We start from the raw sequence: 19198 nt of genomic DNA, 5'->3' as shown, positions 1-19198 counted from the left end.
AAGCAAACCAGTGAAATAAATGAAACACATTTATGTTTGATCAAGATTTATTTAAAATACTCAAGAGACATCACAGAAAAGGGGCAAAAAAAGGATTGAAACTTGGAATTTATGCTGATCTTCTTATGCATGCATTATATTAAACATATGCTTTGCAACTTTAGTTGTTTTCTGCTAGTGTCAAATTTGAGGTTGCCAGACCACAATACAGTCTGGAACAGTGACAAGTTCCTGCACTTTTTTCTGGTAACTAATTTAAATAAAAATAGAAATTCAGTTTTGCTTAGAAGGTCCACTACCTCAGCTCAAGATGTCCAATATAAATCAACAGTGGAACAAACTCACAAAATATTTTATGTGAGTCAGTTCAAACTCAAATACCGCTCAGTTTTTGTACCTAGTGAAAATTCAAAACTCCAATAATTGGAGCAAATTCTGAAAATAATGTAAGAATATGCACCTCAGTTAAGACGAGATGGAAATTTTTTCAGCATACAAATCAGATTATTGGCTACAGAAAAACAGTCACCCATTAGGCCCATCTTGTGCTTATAACTTTGGGACTAATGTTTTGACTCCAGGTTTGACGATCTCAGAATGCAGCCGATTTTTTTTGTCCATTTCTGCTACCTTGCCGAATTTGGTACTGAAGAAAAGACCCCTGGCTGTGGGGGCAGCCATCGAAGTATGCTTAAATCACGTTCCCTGTCCTTTGCCATCTTCACAATCTCGTTCCATCAGTCTGTTGCTCCATTGTGAAGCAAAATTTCTTGAGTCCATCAACCCTCAAGTACTTTTGCTGGTATTTTACTTGCCAAAGTAATAAAAGGTTTGAATTATTAATTCAATTTACACTCCAAGGTGAACCACAATCATCAATATTTTGTTGTTGATGTGCAGTCCTTTAGTGGCAACAATGCAAAATTCTTGGTGAATCATCATCTTGAACATAACTATAAGCTTTGTATCATGTACCATTGCAAATATTGCTCAAATCATATTGTCAATTACTTTCTTTCCTCAGTCTACCCTTTCAGTCCCAAAATTGATTTTTCAATTTTCCTTCCAATAGGCTGCTATTTTTTCTGTGACTGCTCCTTCCTCACACCGATGTCATTTCAACCTTCTGCAGGCGTGTTCTGACTGCTCACAATCTCCACTTTTATCTGTTCGATCCTTGCAATGTGTACTGAAAATGTTATTTCTCTCGGTTCTTAAATTTATTATTTACAGGCGTGCCCATCCACTTTTTTTTATTATTTCTTCCAAGCTCCAAATATGCCATTGTTCTTCTTCCTCAATAAACTTGAAATTAAGATGCATCACACACTTTGTCTCATTAATAATTTCCAAAAAATGATGAAATCAGAACTCATCTCTTAGAAAATTTTCTTTATCTAACTATCTTTAGGCCTTTGAAACCCAACTTTGGCTCCTTTCATATGGTTTAGAATTCCTCCCAATGTTACATTGTTGCATTTTCAGTAGCCGATGCTGTTCGATCTTTACCATTAAGTAGTAAAATAAGGCCCCTGATAATTCCTACTAGCAAAAATGTATTATTCAGCAATAAATTTAAAACGGGAATCCATTGTGCCCAAAACATGGAAACTCCATCGCCATTCTATCACTGCATTTGCTTTTTGTTTTGCATGACATCCAGAAGAAAAAAATAACTTTATTAAACTCAACAGATGTAACAAATTCTTTCCAAACTAAATCATCAGTTTCTAAGCGATCATCTGAAGTTCATTTAGCTCCTTGGTAGATGGACATTGGACAATTGGACCCCTGAAGACCAAGATTTCATTCCTGATGAAGGGCTTATGCTCGAAACGTCGAATTCCCTATTCCTGAGATGCTGCCTGGCCTGCTGTGCTTTGACCAGCAACACATTTTCAGCTGTGATCTCCAGCATCTGCAGACCTCATTTTTTACTCGAATGTTTTATTGAACATGGGTATCAATAAAGCAAAAAATTGAGTTAAGGTACAGATCAAATATGGTCCAATTAATGGCTCAGTGCACTTGAGAGGTGAAATGGCATCTACTGTCCCTTCGTTCCATCACAGAAGTGAGTAATAGCATTGCTCAAATCAAGGTAAAACTTAGGCCAAAATTATAAACATAGTAGCATCCAGGCAAGTACTCTGTGTTTGACAGGAGTAATGCTGAAAGATTTTTTTTATGGCTTTATTAATCACTGGAGCACAGAGGAAAGGGACCTGCCAAACATCATCTACTTTAGCCAATTGATAATGCTGAAAAAAGAACACAGGGGAAGAAATCCTATTCACCTAACCCAAAACTGGAAGAACGAAATAAAGCAAGAACTGTAGTTAGACAATGCAAGATAATTGCTTCAAGATGTTCTGAATGTTTCACATAGGTGAGTAACTTCCTTCTACAATCACCCACATTGTGCACAAATTGGTTGTCTCCAGATTCCTTAAATGTTGAATAACAGCTAATTAATTTTTGGTGTTGATATATGATGGACTAAAATTGATTGAGACTCTAATTAAAAATGTCTGTTCTTCTTTGAAGGTACTGGGATCTTCCTACCTACCTGAATTAGCAGACTGGCCAGATATTAACATGTGTCCGAAGAATGGGAGGACAGAATGCAGAATCATTTGGAAGGATATTCCACAGGTTTAGTTAACATTGTACAAGAAACATCTCTCATGACTGACTACTACATGGTACTGATACCCTTGTGACAATATTACAATTACGATTACAATAAGGGTATTGGTATCAAAAGATTGTAACATAACCTATGGGGATCCAATTGTGTATATAAAGTTTATGATGCCACAGTGGCTTATAAATAATCTGTGCATCTCCAGTGCAGCCCAATGTAGTTGTTACGCATCATCACTGCAGTTGCTTTCCTGTGAAATCTTGGTCTCGGCGGATTCTTGCATCATGTCCACGCAGAGGCACAGTTCCAACTCTCTCTTGAATTTGAGGTTACATTAACAGAAAGGTAAAAAAATAAATCGAAGGAAATAATTTCTTGCTTTAAGACTGGGAAATGAGTCAGCCTACAAACAGGAGCATCTACCAAACAAAAAGGTGCGCAAAATGATGCCAGTCACTATTTTGTTACCTGTGTGTGCAATGCAGAACAGGTTAGCATTCAGAAACAAAAGACAACTCATTTTGTGGTCAATTCTGAAAGAACTGTTTGAATGAAGTTATGAATCAGAGTTACTGAGTCACACAATCAAGTTACTAGCTTGGCAATCTGAATACCTAACAAATTGGACTGCTTTTGAAAATGGCAAATGAGAAACAAATCGTAGCATTTCAGAAAAAATAATTCTGAATTATTTGCTTTTAAACATGTAATTTTAGAAAATAACTTTCCAAAAATTACTGTGAATTTATTGTTGACTGGGCTATGTAGCAAACAATCTCCTGAGTAGATTAGTGGTTTTACAGATACATGACAAGGGAAATGTGGATCCTGAAGTCAAGATAACAAACAGCCAATTACAAATCTGATTGACTTTACGAGGTTATAAAGCCATGAGGGGCACAGAAAAAGGGAATAGCAAAGGTCTTTCCCCTAGGGTGGGGAATTCAAAACTATGTGGCATATTTTTAAGGTGGGAGGAGAAAAATTTAAAAGGACATTTAGGGCAACCCTTTTTTTTAAAAAGTAGAGGGAATGGTTCATATGTAGAATGAACTATGAGGAAGTGATGGATGCAGGTACAGTTATAACGCTTAACAGACATTTGGACAAGTACTGGAATAGGAAGGTTTGGAGGGATATAGGTCAAACACAGGCAACTGGGACTAATTTAGTTTGGGAAAATGGTTGGCTTGGACTACTTGGACCATGCTGTATGACTCCATAACTAAAATGATATTTTAATTTTCATTTGTAAGAATGATCAACTAATCGGGGTCCTTTTGCTTTACAGTGGCACACAGGATTGAGTAGGGAGAATGAGAAGTGCGGTGTTAAAAGAACTGCAAGGGAAATTTTATTTCTTTCTAAGCTACGTTATTAAATTCAATGTTAATACTGTTACTGCAGTTTTCTTTACAGGAAAGCAGTTATATCTATATAAGCTGCAAATTTCATATCGCTTTCAACAATCAAATTGTTCCTGGTTACAATCATGCGGCAATTAAGCACAATAAGTAAACCACTTTTCTTTTTGAAAAATTGTGTATAACTTACATTTAAACAAAAATTTCTCAACTTAACTATATTAGTTTACATATCTGAAGTAATTTTAAATTAGGGTAAACAAAGCATGCACAACTAAAAGATCTATAACGCAGTTCCTACATAGCATTAAAACCAATCACCACAACAAATACCTCAACGGTATGCCTTGTGTGCTGAGGGGAAGCGATACTGCGCACTCAATGCCACAACTGTAAGGTTTCCATGAAGCCCCTGTGGCAGTTTCAGCGTTTCTATTGGGAATGATCCCCCTTTCTAGGATTACTTCAAAATCAAGTCAAATTCAAATTACGTAGCTGGAAAACATTTGACATTTTTCAATCTCTTAAAGACTCAATTCTCTGCACTGTTACAGTTACATGGGCAATGGCAAATAAAACAGATTAAGGGGTGCTGGTGAAAGTAATCTTAACAATGAAACACGAACATGAATACATCTTGAATTAATAATGCCGTTTAACCCATTTCATGTTATTTCCAAGTCCTGTACTGGCCGTAAATATATGGAATACATCTATCCATTCATGGAGTATTTTAATTTCTGTAGCAGCATATACTAACGTGGGCTCCATACAGAATGAGGTTTGTAGAATTACAATGCTGCTATAAAAGAAAAGAGAATTAAACTGCATGATTTGTGGATCATTTCTCTATTCCAAGTATTTACCTGCAAAAGATGGAAACATTTTACTTCTAGGTTACTCTGAAATGGGTGAAAAATTACATATTAATAAATTCGTATCCACAGTGCCCCAAGCCCTCAAGTTGGGGCAATTTCTGATATCCCAACTTCTAATTTAGTTATGCTGTGGGCAGTTTCACTTTAACTGTACTTGATGCCTTCATTCTTCAGCTATCCAATATTCCCTCTGAAAAATATTTTACAGTTAGTTTACTTGGCTTTGACTGGTGGATGTAATTATGTTGAATCCAACTACAACTGACCATTTAGAATTTTACGTTCCAAGAATAAATTAACAGTTTTATTTAATTTCATCTACCACCATGTTGGATCATTTCATTATTTCTACCTGGCCCGTTTATACCTTTAGAACTTGACTTCGTTTTGATACAAGTCGTAATAAAATTAATGTCCTGGTAAAAGGTTACTTCTTTCTGTACATGACTGCACTTTGGAAGGAATCCTATTAAGAAACCTTGGAGGGTCTAGGGACTTCAGGCTAACCTCACTGAACACAGCGGCCATGGGTACCTATAAAAAACAAACATTCACCAAACACAACTGCACAGGTGGAAGGGTTTAACTGATGCCTCGGGTTTTCCTCTTTACTTTCATCTCTTGCCCATGGATGTATCACTTTTAGCTTCCTGTTTCTGTTCAGGAGAATTGCCACTTTCTTTACACTACCCTCCACTCCAAAGGGTACTCTATTCCTAAACAGCTGTTTCATTCCAAGATGAACATACTTTCCCTTTAATTCAGTGAATGCTGTGGTTATTCCTAGCAAGAGAATGCATTTCCCCACCTCCCCCCATTGCAATCCACTGCTCCCAACTTAACCTCAGTGACATTGCCTACAGACCTCTCTACAATCTATTAAATTCTGTTTCCTAATTAAATAATGCTCTTCAGCATTTGCTACAAAAAAAATGAAACCAAAGACCTCATTAACACAAATTCCAACAGCAGCAACAATCCAATTTGGGAGCACAGCTTGTAACCAAACTAGAAAAAGACACTGACTGTTTAACTTGATCAATACACCCACTGCAACTGAGCATGACAATAATAGATACAGATAGGAAAGAGATTAGAATTTCTTTAGCATTCCTGATCCACCTACCTCCATCATTTTTTTTAACAAGATGAAAGATTTTTAGATCCATGTTATATTTAGGAAACTAGTGCAGGCAACCATGGCATCAGTTGTAAACAACACGTATACTGAACAAAGCAGTAACCCGACAATAATAATTATGGAGTTTCCAAAAATCTTACCATACTTAGTTTCTTCCTCGATGATATTTAACAAGGGTTAACAGATGATGAAACTAATAGAAATTGGTAGTAACGACAAGGGCTCAATTAAGAAGTGACACTCAAAACAAAATATATTTATTTTCAATGTCTGTGGGTAGGAAGCTGATTATGGAAGAGTTTCAAAAAACAAGTCCCAAATGTTGCAAACACTTGCATTCTACTTCAGAAAGAAGTGTCACAGAAAACCAAAACTAAACTTGATGTTTTCTTCACTGTTCTGCAACAACTTCTGCTAACCCTTCCAATGAAACTACATCATTGCATCCACTTCAATCCAAGGCAACAGAAATCAACAGCCAACAACACCAACCCTCATCATTGAACATAAATGTTTCATTTCTCTCTGCCTGCAATCCAAAACCTGCATCTACTCTGATCATTCAAGAGTCTACTTTGCTTGTAATATATCCTAATTTTCCTTCGGTTTATAGTAGTTTGTACTTTCGGATCAAGTTCCTGCATTTCCCAGAGTCTCATTTGCACCTCACTGCAAGGCCACTGGCTTCACCACTCCCACCTTCTATATTTCCTTCCTATTAAAAAGTAATGCATTTAAATTGTGGTGTCCTCATCCTACTTTAATTCCTGATGAATGGTCATTCCTGAGCCCACTCAATCTCAATTCCCACACCCCTCACCTGATCAACATTTTATAATACAACAGTATCACTTCCTTAGCTTACACTAAACTACCTGCAAGTCATGCTGTTGGCTTTGTCATTAAATTTCAATATTTAGTCAACAATCAAAGCCAACACCAACACACAATGTACAAATATCCACTGATACCTGCCCAACCTGCACTAATCTTTGGTCTTAGAAACCAAAATTCCTGAATAACGCGTCTTCATTTACTTCTTCTTGCTAAATTAAGGCAAGATGAATGGATCGGATCTCATTGCCAGCCCTTGTTGAACTCTCCCTATCCATACTAGCTAGCTAAAACTATTTCATTTAAAAATCCCTTCATTTGTTAATTTTCTTTTCTCACACATTTTTCTCTAAATGAAACAAATGTGATATTTTAAAAGAAAACTGTATCTCAACATAATAATGACTATGGTGAAAGTACATAAAGGGACACACCAGAGTTTTACTGTGTACTCCCTATCCACAGTACTAAGAATAAATAAGGGGTTACTATTTACAGCATCACTGCATAACTTATATGGGGGTATACGTTCAACTGCCTTGTACTCTGCTAGTTGTCTCATTTCCAAAGAGGACAAGTGTCTTTCACAGAACTTGGGACTTTTGAACTCATCAAATGTCTTGTCACAGGGTCTACTGCAATTATGTTTGAACAATGCCGGAGTGAGCGTGCGTATGTGTTTATGCACAGCTAGCCAGAGATGCAAAGTACTTGCAAATTCCTTCAGCTCGGCAATTAATATGCGTGCAACATTGGCAAGAAGTGTAAAAGATTTTTTTGTACCTAGCCTGCATTCACTGAATGGATAATAAGATGGTCCTAATAATGTGAATGCATATCTGAGTGATGCAAATCTTCTAATGATATCCGAATGGAGGAAGAAAACAGACTGCATGATAAATAGCTAGTAGCACAGATTAATTTGGAAAGAACTTGGAAACGGAGAAGTAGAAGAAAAAGAAAGCAAATGAACACTGTCTTTCTGGCTTACAGAATCTTTAACTATGCACTAAGGGGAATCAAATAAAATTCAAAAGCACACAAACCACGATAAAAGCATTTCCTGCCCAATTGAAATATGCTAATGTTGTGGAAATCAACTAAAAAATAGAATGCAAATGCAATACCTGCAAAATTATCTGTTAACAAATCATAGTGCAAATGTAGTAGTTTTGTTTGTGCATTTAAAAAAATTTGTTAATGACACAAGTATTAAACCATCTAGACATTAAGCAAAACTGCCAAAATTTTAGTGTGCCGATTATGGAGTTAAACCTTTGAGTAATGCAAATGCGACCAATTAGACCGCGCAAGTTTTGTTTAAATAATTGAGGAACTCACTTGGGAACTTGGTGAAAATCCAAAAGACTGTTGGCTAGGGTCACTAGACACTACTGTGAGAATCATCACTTGCAGTTGAAAGGGAACAAGGCTTTAAAGGAACTTTGATTAAATTTAGTGAAAATCCACTATTTCTAAAGAACGCGTTTGAAATAAAACCTTCACATTTGAACAAACAGTGCGCCTAACAATTTTTTTTGGTTATTTTAAAGTTTAATTTACAAGGGTTATGAAGCCAATCAAGAACAGGACAATATGCAGCTAAAGAGGTTACACATATTGTGAAATTATTAAGTGATTGTATAAGGTAGGGATACCTACTGGAGTTGGGCCATTAATGGAGATTAATGGAATAGCCCTCTTTAGGAAGTTTGCCTTCACAATTAGAATTAAAAGCTGGACGTGGATGCACTGACTGCATCCAAAATTCCAATCCATGCTCTTGCTGTGTGAAATTCCTGGGCATGGGGCTTGCTAATTCTACCCAATCTAGTCAATGTTCATCAAACTCCCTGTTCTTTATGGGTGAAAAGGTCAAGGCATTGTTACAGAATAGGAAATTAAGATGATACTAAAAGAAAACAGGACATTAGTGGTTAAATTAATGGAAGCAATTATGAAGCTGAAGTATGAACACATTAATACAAAGAATAAATCCTGCATTCTTGGCACATTACTAAACTTTCAAAGAGTTTGTACATTTCAACTTTCTAACGGAACGGACCAAAGTTGCCCCACCCAGTAAATGTGCATTCTGAGATCAGCACTCCACAGACAGCACACCTTAAAATTTCAACTTTAACAAAACAGAAGGTGAGCTTCTCAACTTTATAAAGGAGCAAATGTACTTATTGGGTTGCAGGAGTTTAAGTGGTTATAAGCTAAATATTGTGGAGTGGATAACTCTCCATTGAATGAGAATACCTTGGTTTGTTAAACAACTTAGAGCGAATTCCAAGTTTCAAAAACTAGAGGAAAAATAAGAAAGTTAGACGTTAATCTAAGTTTAATTCTCTATTGTCTTCTTTTTAAAATCAGCCTATTTAAGAACGTTAGTATAAATTTAAAAATGGTGTTTAGAAACCAATTAGTACAGCACTTGATAATGTAACTGCTCAATGACATGTTGGTTACTCAATGGCGTTCTTTAAAATGTAGATTTTGATTTATTAGTTGCACAGAAGCATGGACACAAAAACAATCTTATTCCATTTTAAGTATAAGTAATGGAAGCGCAGAAACTAAAAAGAGCAGTAGTCTTTATTAAACATTAATTTATAGAGAGGTTTAACAAGTTAACAGTGAAACAAGCTGGACTATAGGTTTTAAAGGAGCTTAATGCTATGATCAAACCAGTCAAGGGTTGGTTTCCTGAATATACACAAACTCATTCATTGCCTTGGGAAATTACAGGTGACCCCTCTCTCCCAATCTCTTCCTCCATGAAGATTGATTAGGACACGACAGAGTTAGCCTACCAATTTACTTTAGTGTGGGTAGGTTCTAATCTGAAGAATACACTGGCTAAATACAACCTTTACACTTCAGGTGAAGATTAAGAATACCCACAATGCAATTCCTTTCCACAAATAACGAGCTTACAGGATCCAGTGATAGTTACCAGGATCAATTTGTAATCTGAAAGGCTTGAAAGTACTTGCTACAACATTCACTGGAATGAAAATGTAAAGCTACTAGAAAAGACTCATTGAAAATACTATAGACGAATATTTTAGGGGATTATTTTAGTTTAAAATAACATGAGCCAAAACTTAAGCATACAGCTCCTTTAAATGTGCCTTAAATCCATTGCCTCTCAAGCATTTGAATTACTCTGCTGATTACTCAAGAGGTGCTGAAATGTTCACTTACTCTGTTTTAGCCCCATGAGATACAAGGACATTGAGACAATCCAAACTTCCTGATCGTGCTGCTTTATGGACAGGGGTTTCACCCACAACATCCTGCAGTGAAAAGAGAGGAACATCACTGTATAGACTCTAGATCCCATATTGAAACTGGAATACACCAGCTGGTCAAGCAAATACATGAAATATCTCTTCAGCAATAATTAGGTATTTCAAACCAGGTCTGTAAAGTGTTCACTAATCTAAACTCAGAACTAACTAGAGAACGTGCCAGTGTTTCAAAAGTAGAACAAACATAGGGATTTGACAAGGTAATTTTCATTATTAGTATTATCCCAGTTAATTTCAGATTTAAATCCTTTATAAAATACCCATGGAAGAACGCATGTTTAAAGATGGCATTTGTACCTGTTGAAAGGATGAAAAAGGCAGGGCCTCTGAGGCAATTAAATCTGCCTCACTCAGCCAAACATGGAACCACACACACAAAATATTATCCCCTGAGAGAAAAATTGTGCAGAATCTGAGGAAAACTCCACTTCAATTTTCAAAAACAACCCCCCCCCCCCCCCCAAGTTGTCAGCAGACTGCGGTTTCAAAGAACTCACCATTTTCATATTTGACTTCAAACTTACCTCAACTGATGAATTCTTCTCCCAGGAAGTGCCAAATACCCTTTTAAGGTGCTATAACAAACATCTACTCAGGGGGCAATAAATGTGAAATCTAAGTTAACTTTTTGAATTTGGTTATATGAGAAAGATCCTCAGTTCTATAGTATCACCACACACGAACAGACACTTTCAGGACCCATGTTTTAGCATCCCAGATATGTCCTCCAAGTCCATAGAAACGCAGCCATTCAGTCCATCATGGTGAGGCTAACTTTGAGAGAACAGTGGTATGCAATGCCACACCCCACTGTATCTGGAAACATGCACACTTCTCATTTTCAAATGATAAATTCCCTTTAAATTACTTACGGAATCAGCTTTCTATCACCTTTCTGAGGTACAGAGCATCTTAAGATTCCAATGACTTTGATTTCATCTTCACTAGATCTTTTGCCAATGATTATACATCTATGGTTATTGACCCACTTTCCTACTTTTTTTAATCAAAACTTCACACTGCTAGGTCATCACTTAGGCTTCGCCCACCATACAATATTACTGATTATGGTTCTTCATGGTCTTGATGAGCACTTAGCCAAACCTTCGTGTATGGCAACTAACTTTAAAAATATATTGAGTGGAGATTTTTCACAAATTTCCAGAGAGATCAGTCTTAGCTATTTCAAGGTCTGTATAAGCTACAAAGACACTATTTCCTCTTTAGTCACCAGCAGAAACCTATCTTTAATTTTCCTTCTTGGCATCCCCTACGCTGGGTCTTATCTTTGAATTGACACTTAAAACAAATCTGTAAAGAACTGTTATCATGGTTAGCCACACCAGGTTGCGGCAAATTTTGCGCCATGCCAAGTAACATGGTACAAGCTTCCTGCCCCTCTGACATTAGTACATGACTCACTCTCTGTTTCTGTATCGACGCTGGCCAGCGTAACCCTTAGCTAAAAAATTGGCCCAAAACATAAAAGTAGTGATGCTGGCAGTGCTTCAAAGCCTAAGAGAAGCTGTGAAGTGCTTCCCATTAGTAAAAAAATGTAAATTCTCAACTTGATACAAGAAAAAAAAATCGTATGCTGAGGTTGCTAAGATTTATGAGAAGGATGAATCTTCCATTTGTGGGGTGGTGAAGAACGAAATAAAAATTCGTTCCACTTTTGTTGTGGCACCTCAAACATCAAAGGTAACCTGTACAGTGCATGATAAGGTGTTAGTGAAGATGTAAAAGGTAATAAATTTGTGGGGTGATGATACAAACAGAATGTGTGCAACAGTAACATGTTACGGCAAAAGGTTAAGTGTATACAAAGACTTTAAGAAAGAATTCACTGAAGAGAAGGATACCAAAGCAGTTAAAGCAAGTAAGGGATGGTTGAACAGATACATGAATAGGCATAATTTGAAGAACATAAGAATTACTGTAGAGAGTGCGTCTGCCAATGAAGAAACTGTGCCACGTTTCCTGAAAAATTTAAGAAGTTGATCGAGGAGGAAAACCAACATCAAAACAAGTCCTCAATTGTGGTGAAACTGGCTTGTTTTGGAAAAAGATAGAACATACATTCACAAAAGTGCAAAGCAGGGACCAGGGTTCAAAGCCTAGAAGGACAGGTGAACTCAGGTATCACGTGGCAATACTACAGGGTATATGATCAAGCAGGGCGGTGTACTAAGCGAAGAATCCTCACGCCCTCAAGAATAAAAACAAAAACTTCTTCAAGAAGGGGAGTAGAGACAACCCTGGTAATTATAGACCAGTGAGCCTCACTTCGGTTGTGGGTAAAGTGTTGGGAAAGTTATAAGAGATAGGATTTACAATCAAATTGACAGAAATAAGTTGATTAGGGATAGTCAGAATGGTTTGTGAAGGGTAGATCATGCCTCACAAACCTTATTGAGTTCTTTGAGAAGGTGATCAAACAGGCTTTGCTTGAGGGTAAAGCCATTGATGTGATGTATATGGATTTCAGTAAGGAGTTTGATAAAGTTCCCCCCACAGGTAACTGCACAATACATGGAGGCATGGCACTGAGGGCAATTTAGCGGTTTGGATCAGAAATTGGCTAGATGAAAGAAGACAGAGGGTAGTGATTGATAGGAAATGATCATCATCCTGAAGTTCAGTTACGAGTGAGGTACCACAAGGATCTGTTTTGAATTCACTGATGTTTGTCGTTTTTATAAACTACCAGGATGAGGGCATAGAAGAATGGGTTAGTAAATTTGTGGATGATACTAAGGTGTCAACTATCTACAGTTGTGGATAGTGACAAAGGATATTGTAGGTTACAGAGGGACATAGATAAGCTGCAGAGCTGGGCTGACAGGTGGCAAACGGAGTTTAATGTAGAAAAGTGGGAGGTGGTTCACTTTGGAAGGAGCAACAGGAATGAAGAGCACTCGGCTAATGCTAAGATTGCTGGTAGTGTGGATGAGCAGAGAGATCTCGGTGTCCATGTATATAGACCTCTCAAAGTTGCCACCCGACTTGATAGTGCTGTTAAGATGACATACAGTGTGTTAGCTTTTACCGGTAGAGGGATCGAGTTTTGAAACCATGAGGTCAAGCTGCAGCTTACAAAACTCTGGTGCTGCTGCACTTGGCGTATTGCATGCAGTTCTGGTTACCGCATTAGAGAAAGGATGTGGAAGCTTTGGAAAGGGTTCAGAGAAGATTTACCATGATGTTGCCTGGTATGGGAGGAAGGTCTTACAAGAAAAGGTTGAGGGACTTGAGGCTGGTTTCATTAGAACGAAGAAGGTTGAGAGGTGATTTAATTGAGACATTTAAGATAATCAGAGGGTTAGATCAGGTGGACAGTGAGAGCTTTTGTCAGAGGACGGTGATGGATAGCACGAGGGGGCACAGCTTCAAATTGACCGGTAATAGATATAGAACAGATGTCAGAGGTAGTTTCTTTACTCAGTGTCACAGGGGTGTGGAACACACTGCCTGCACCAGTTGTAGACTTGACAACTTTATGGACATTTAAATGGTCATTGGATAGGCATATGGATGAGAATGGATTGTAATGTTCTATCTGCCCATTTTCTGGCAACACAATAAGAAAGTGTGGGTGACAGCCATGCTTTGTACCGAATGGTTTCACCAATGCTTCATCCCCAAAGTTTAAAAAAAAACTTCAAGATAGCGGCGATCCAACAGGTCTGCTTTAGTGAACTCTGCACCACAATTCAGTCAAATTGGTGCTTTTACTGTCCCCTTACTCACTGCTTTGGTAAAAAAAATTAGTAGTTTTAAGTTCCTGGAATCTTTATATATTCTTGTTAGCGATTAGAGAAGATGACTAACAATAAAGCACAGTGTGGATCGCAACAAGCAGGGCACCCCCTGCAGCAACAGACTCATCCGCGGCCACAGCGTCAACCTGGATGGAAGCCCCAATGGGCTTACCTGCTCAGGAGAGTCGGGCTTCCGAGTTCATCAAACCCGCCGAGAAAAGGTCGCGTCAGCGATGGAGGAGACCCGGACCAGATTGGAATCAATCTCAGCCATGCTGTATAGGCATGAACAGGAGATGTAGTGCCTTGGGCAGCATGGAGAGGAGGTCAAGTGGCTAACTGCGGCATTGGAGACCGCAGCTGAATCCTGGGCAGCACAGATCCAAGCCTTGGAGAAGCAGGTAAAGGCCTTAGCAGAGCAGGTCGACAACCTCAAACATGGAGATCAGAGGAAGAATATCCATGTTACTGGGTTGCTGGAGCAGGAAGAAGGGGATCAGCCAGTCAGCTTTCTTGAGCAATGGCTGCCACAGTTCTTGAGATGGGAAGCGAAGGAAGGCTGGGTGCAGATCAAACTTGTTCACTGGTCGGACCAGCACCCCTGCCCAATTCTAGTGAGATTCCAGTCCTACAGAGGCAAGCAAAAGGTACTGGAAGCTTCCAGAACACTCAGGAAAGATCTGCAGGCCCTGGTTTATGTGGGATCGAAGATCATGTTTTTTCTGGACTTTTCTGCAGCTGTGATTCATAAGAGGAATACCTTTGATGAAGTTAAGAAGAGGCTGACGGATCTGGATACTCAGTATTCTATAAGATACTTGGCAGTGTTATGTTTCAGCCATGGAGGGTCCATGCACGTCTTTGACTCATCGTAAAAGGTAAAGGACTTTTGGACACTTTGAAATAGACTGGATTATTCAAGCAATATGAACAATAGTGGTTCTTTTTCTTTCTGTTGTTTGCTTCATTCGTCTGGTTTTGTCCCTTTAATATGTTTCTTTTTCTCTTCCCTTCTTACTTTACTGGGGTTTGGGAAGCGTTATCGTCATTTTTTTGGTTTGAATTTTACCAGTAATAAAAGGGGTTGATGTATGGTTGGGATGGGTGAAATGCCCACTTTTAATTTCTTTGTTTGAAAGACTTATGTATTCTTTACTTTTTTGTTTGTCTCGGTTTGGGGTGCGGCTTCAGCTAAAGGAGCCATGACGGGGTTTGTGGCTAGTGAGATTGCCCCCTATGGGCAAGGGGGAAAGTCTCCAATATCTGTTTTTTGCATTGGTTTATTATAGGTGTAGTTTTTAGAAGTTTTGTTTCGGTAGTTTCTGTAGTTGCTTTTTTTAGACTATGAATCTTTCATTGTTTCCACATGGCACATTGTGAGTAGGATTCTTTCTCTCGGGGGTTCATGAGCTGTTTTGGATGGTTATGACTAGTTCATTGTTTAAATGGTGCACATGAAATATTAAGGTGAGTCACTTACCCATTAAGAGAAACAAAGTACTTCTGAGTCTTAGAAAGGAGAGGGTTGATGTCACTCTATTGCAAGAAACCCATCTTGATGATAAGGAGCATCTAAAGTTGCAGCAGGGGAGGGTTCTTTTCACCTTTTAACTTTAAAAGTAGGGGAGCGGCTACACTCGTTCCGAAAAATCGCCCATCTCAGTTGTTAGATCAAATTAAGGATGAATATGGACGATTTGTGATCCTCAAAGCTTTAATACACGGTGAGAAGTGTAGTATTCTGATTGGTTACTGCCCCCAGCACACCCCCTTAAGTTTTTATTGAATGCACTTTCCAAGTTGGTGCTCCTTGGAGCATACCATACGATTATAGGAGGGTACTTTAATCATCTCATGGATCCCACAGTGGACAGGATGCCCAAGGGTCTCCCGGGCACCTGCCCGCAATCTAAACAACTCGTGCACTTATGCGAGTATAATTCTGGGTTAATGTCCTGCTTCACAGCCATCTGATGAAGAAACAGCACATCCAAAGCTAATGCTTTCAAATAAACTTGTTGGACTATAACCCGGTGTTGTGAGATTTTTAACTTTGTAAGAATGTAACGCGAAGTTTTTTTTAAGAAATACACTGAAGGGTAAACAAAAGATGTAACGTAAAAATGTCCAGTATTTAAACTGTTTACACAAGATATGTTTCACTGCTCCATGGTAACTCAAATGTCACAAACTCATCATTCCAGAGAGCGCGCACAGGTATAATAATGTACTGTACAATGTATTTTATTATTATTTCACATCAGTAATGTCTGATAGTGTGTAATTTCTCAATTAGATATTACCATTGATGTGTGCAAACAAAAACAAGTTATATACAGGGGTCGCTGCTGTCAGTGGCAAGTCTCAGAATGCTTTCCCTGGGGATAGCTGGGGACTACTGTAATCCTGACATCCTCACCAACCTTGCCTGCCAGTGCCTCATAAGATAATCATGTAATGAGGAAGTCTAATCCTGTTGATCCATTCAGAAGGATCCAAGTATTAAGCAAACTGAGGAGGGAAAAGGTATATCATGCTTCTGATCAGAATGGAATCCTGGTACATAGCTGAGATACTTGTTAAGATAGCTTGAATCTGGAAGGTGTTGCATTAACACTGCTCTGACATTGAAAATGAGAAATACGATATTCTGCTGCCTAAAGGGAATACCATTTTTTTTCCTAACAGTGACAGTGAGGTATTAAATATATCAGCTGCAAGCAATCTAATCCAAGAAAACGTATCCAGTATTTCAATCAGTGTAAACTTTATTAATTGTGAACGTTAATGCCAACTATGACTCAGGGATCTAACTCCAGCCTCAGTCAGGTAGGCCCAAGGAATTAAGCTCTATTCTAGGACTTAGTCACATAATCCAGTTTGTCATTTCAGGTTAGTGATGTAGGACTGCCACAATGCTGAAGCATCAGTGGGAGTGTGCTGCAATGCCAGAATCAATATTGAGGAAACTCACTGCCCACTTTTTGAAATGACGCATAAACAAAGGCCTTGCCTGAGTGTTCACATAACACAAACTATTTAAAAGAGGTTTTCCTACTATCCAGACTAAAATTTATCTCCATTTGTTTTGTCGCTGTGTGATATTAAATTGTACAGAAAACGATAAATGTATCTACAGAACAACAGCGATTTAGATCAACTGCAACACACTTTGGTACACTGAGGCAGGCAGGGGTGGGACTGGATACATTTCATTTATTATTAATTTTATTGGTTACTGTTACAGGTAATTTAAGTCTAATCTTGGCAGTGCAACAAAAATGAACTTGTCCACTTTAGCAGGAAGAAAAGCAGAAATTTATTAAATGGAGAGGCTACAGAACCCGAGGTACAAAAGGATCTAGGTGTCCTAATACAGGACTCTCAGAAAGCTAATACCATGCACAGCAACAGGTAGGAAGGCAAATGGAATGTGAATATTTAATGAAAGGGGAGTGGAAAATAAAAATGGGGAAGTTTAGATAGTTATAAAGGGCATTGATGAGATCACATCTAGACTACTGTGCACAGTTCTGGTTTCATTATGAGGACATAACTGCAACAAAAGCAGGTGAAATAAGTTTCACTGTACTTGATTCCTGGGATGAGGGTGCTATTCGATGATGAAATATTGGACTGGGTCTGTATCTTTTGGAATTTAGAAGAATGAGAGGTGATCTTACTGGAATACAAGATCCTAAGAGGTTTGGACAGGGTGAGTTTCCTTGTGAGAGACTTGAAATAGGAGGCAGAGTCATGAAAGAAAGGGGTTCCCTATTTAAGGCAGAGTTAAGGAGAATTTCTTTTCCCTCAGAGGGACTAGATTCTGTGAACTCACTTCCCAGAAAGGAGAGACAGGGTTAATGAATACTAAGGCAAAGATTGAGATCTTTGTGACTAACAAGGAGTCAAAAGACATCTGGGTAGACAGGAAAGTAGATTTGAAACCATAATCAGATCAGCCATGGTCTTATCGAGTGGGAAAGCAGATTCACGTGGTTAAATGGCCTCCTGCTCCTTGTTCGTATATTGTTTCTTATATTTTGCAGAAGTCTCACTGTAAAAAAATGATGGAAAAAATTCCAACCAAAATACCACAGCACATGTGTAAATACAATCCTTCACAGCAAGGATTTCAAACACTTACTAAATAAAGAATTGTGCCACATGCTTTGAAGTAGGTCAGGCCAAACTCTGAACATTATCTCTGCAGTCAGGAATCCATTTAAAAAAAACTGTCCTAATTATTGTAAATGATGTAAGAAATTAAGTCCATGAATTCAACTGAGTATATTTTTAATGGTTAAGGATTTTGAAACTAGTCAAATCATTTGCTGCCAAATCTAAATTAGACTGTTACTTCCAAAAACAAAAGAGTCTATTAATATTCTAGTGTGTCCAAATGACAACAAAAACCCACATAAAGTAAATTGAGACAGACATACACAGAGTAGAACTAAAAAAGGAAGATGGACGCACTGAGGGGATATATAGTGACACACAAAGTGTAGAAATGCAGGGAGAGAGATACATGACATGCATCGCATGTTTCTTGCAATAAATCTGTAAAGTTTATCCAAAACAGTGACTCACATTTCCACCATCTGAAGTGCTGGTCTAAGAGGCTTTTTACATTTTATTCAGTTGTTTAACAGGAACTAGACATTGTGAATGCTGACTATGGCTACCAGCAATAGGACAGCTTTATGGCAATTAAAGGGAAGTTGCCGGAAGCCTCTTGCTTAAACCAAAACTATCACATTATTGTCTGAACTGATGGAAACTATTTTGGACTGGGGTCTCTGAGCAATAAAGATCATATAATGGTGAATACAGACATAATGAGTACACAAACTCTTCTGTTCTTTTAACTTACCTGTATGTTATAATCTGCCCCTGCTTGGATCAGCCACAACAAGCCTTGAGGATGCCCTCCAAAAGCTGCAATATGGGCTGGAGTCTGCGCAAATCGTGATGTTGCAATGTTGACTCCAACTCCTGCCTGCACCAACTGCATTACACACTCCAGCTACAAAACAGAAGAGAAGAAAGTGAATGACCAGTTTACCATGTTAAACTGTTACCCATTCAATGCAATGACAGCAATCCCTGAAAATCTAACAGGGTCACAAACAGCAAGACTTTTAACCTTGTGTGTTCTCAAACAGAGTACGCATAAATATGCATTTTCAATTTTTTTTCCAAACAACATGATACTATAGGCTCCATTCTCAGCAGACACAGTCTGTTTAA

General features: G+C 38.2%; 1 protein-coding gene across 4 annotated transcripts in view; it reads right to left on the bottom strand.

The window, feature by feature from the left end:
* The window catches only part of LOC132816364 (ankyrin repeat domain-containing protein 10-like), a 58499-nt gene that overhangs the window by 23338 nt on the left and 15963 nt on the right, over positions 1-19198 (bottom strand). For all 4 annotated transcript variants that reach the window (XM_060825828.1, XM_060825826.1, XM_060825829.1 and 1 more), the window contains exons 2-3: positions 18822-18974; positions 10078-10169 (exon numbers count right to left, since the gene is read on the bottom strand). In XM_060825828.1, coding sequence (XP_060681811.1) covers positions 10078-10169; positions 18822-18974 — 245 coding nt within the window. The remainder of the gene's footprint in view (positions 1-10077; positions 10170-18821; positions 18975-19198) is intronic.

This window comes from Hemiscyllium ocellatum, chromosome 6 (genome assembly GCF_020745735.1).
Source record: "Hemiscyllium ocellatum isolate sHemOce1 chromosome 6, sHemOce1.pat.X.cur, whole genome shotgun sequence".
Taxonomy (NCBI): domain Eukaryota; kingdom Metazoa; phylum Chordata; class Chondrichthyes; order Orectolobiformes; family Hemiscylliidae; genus Hemiscyllium; species Hemiscyllium ocellatum.
Note: the sequence above shows the minus strand (reverse complement) of the source record. Positions and strands in the feature narration are given on the sequence as shown.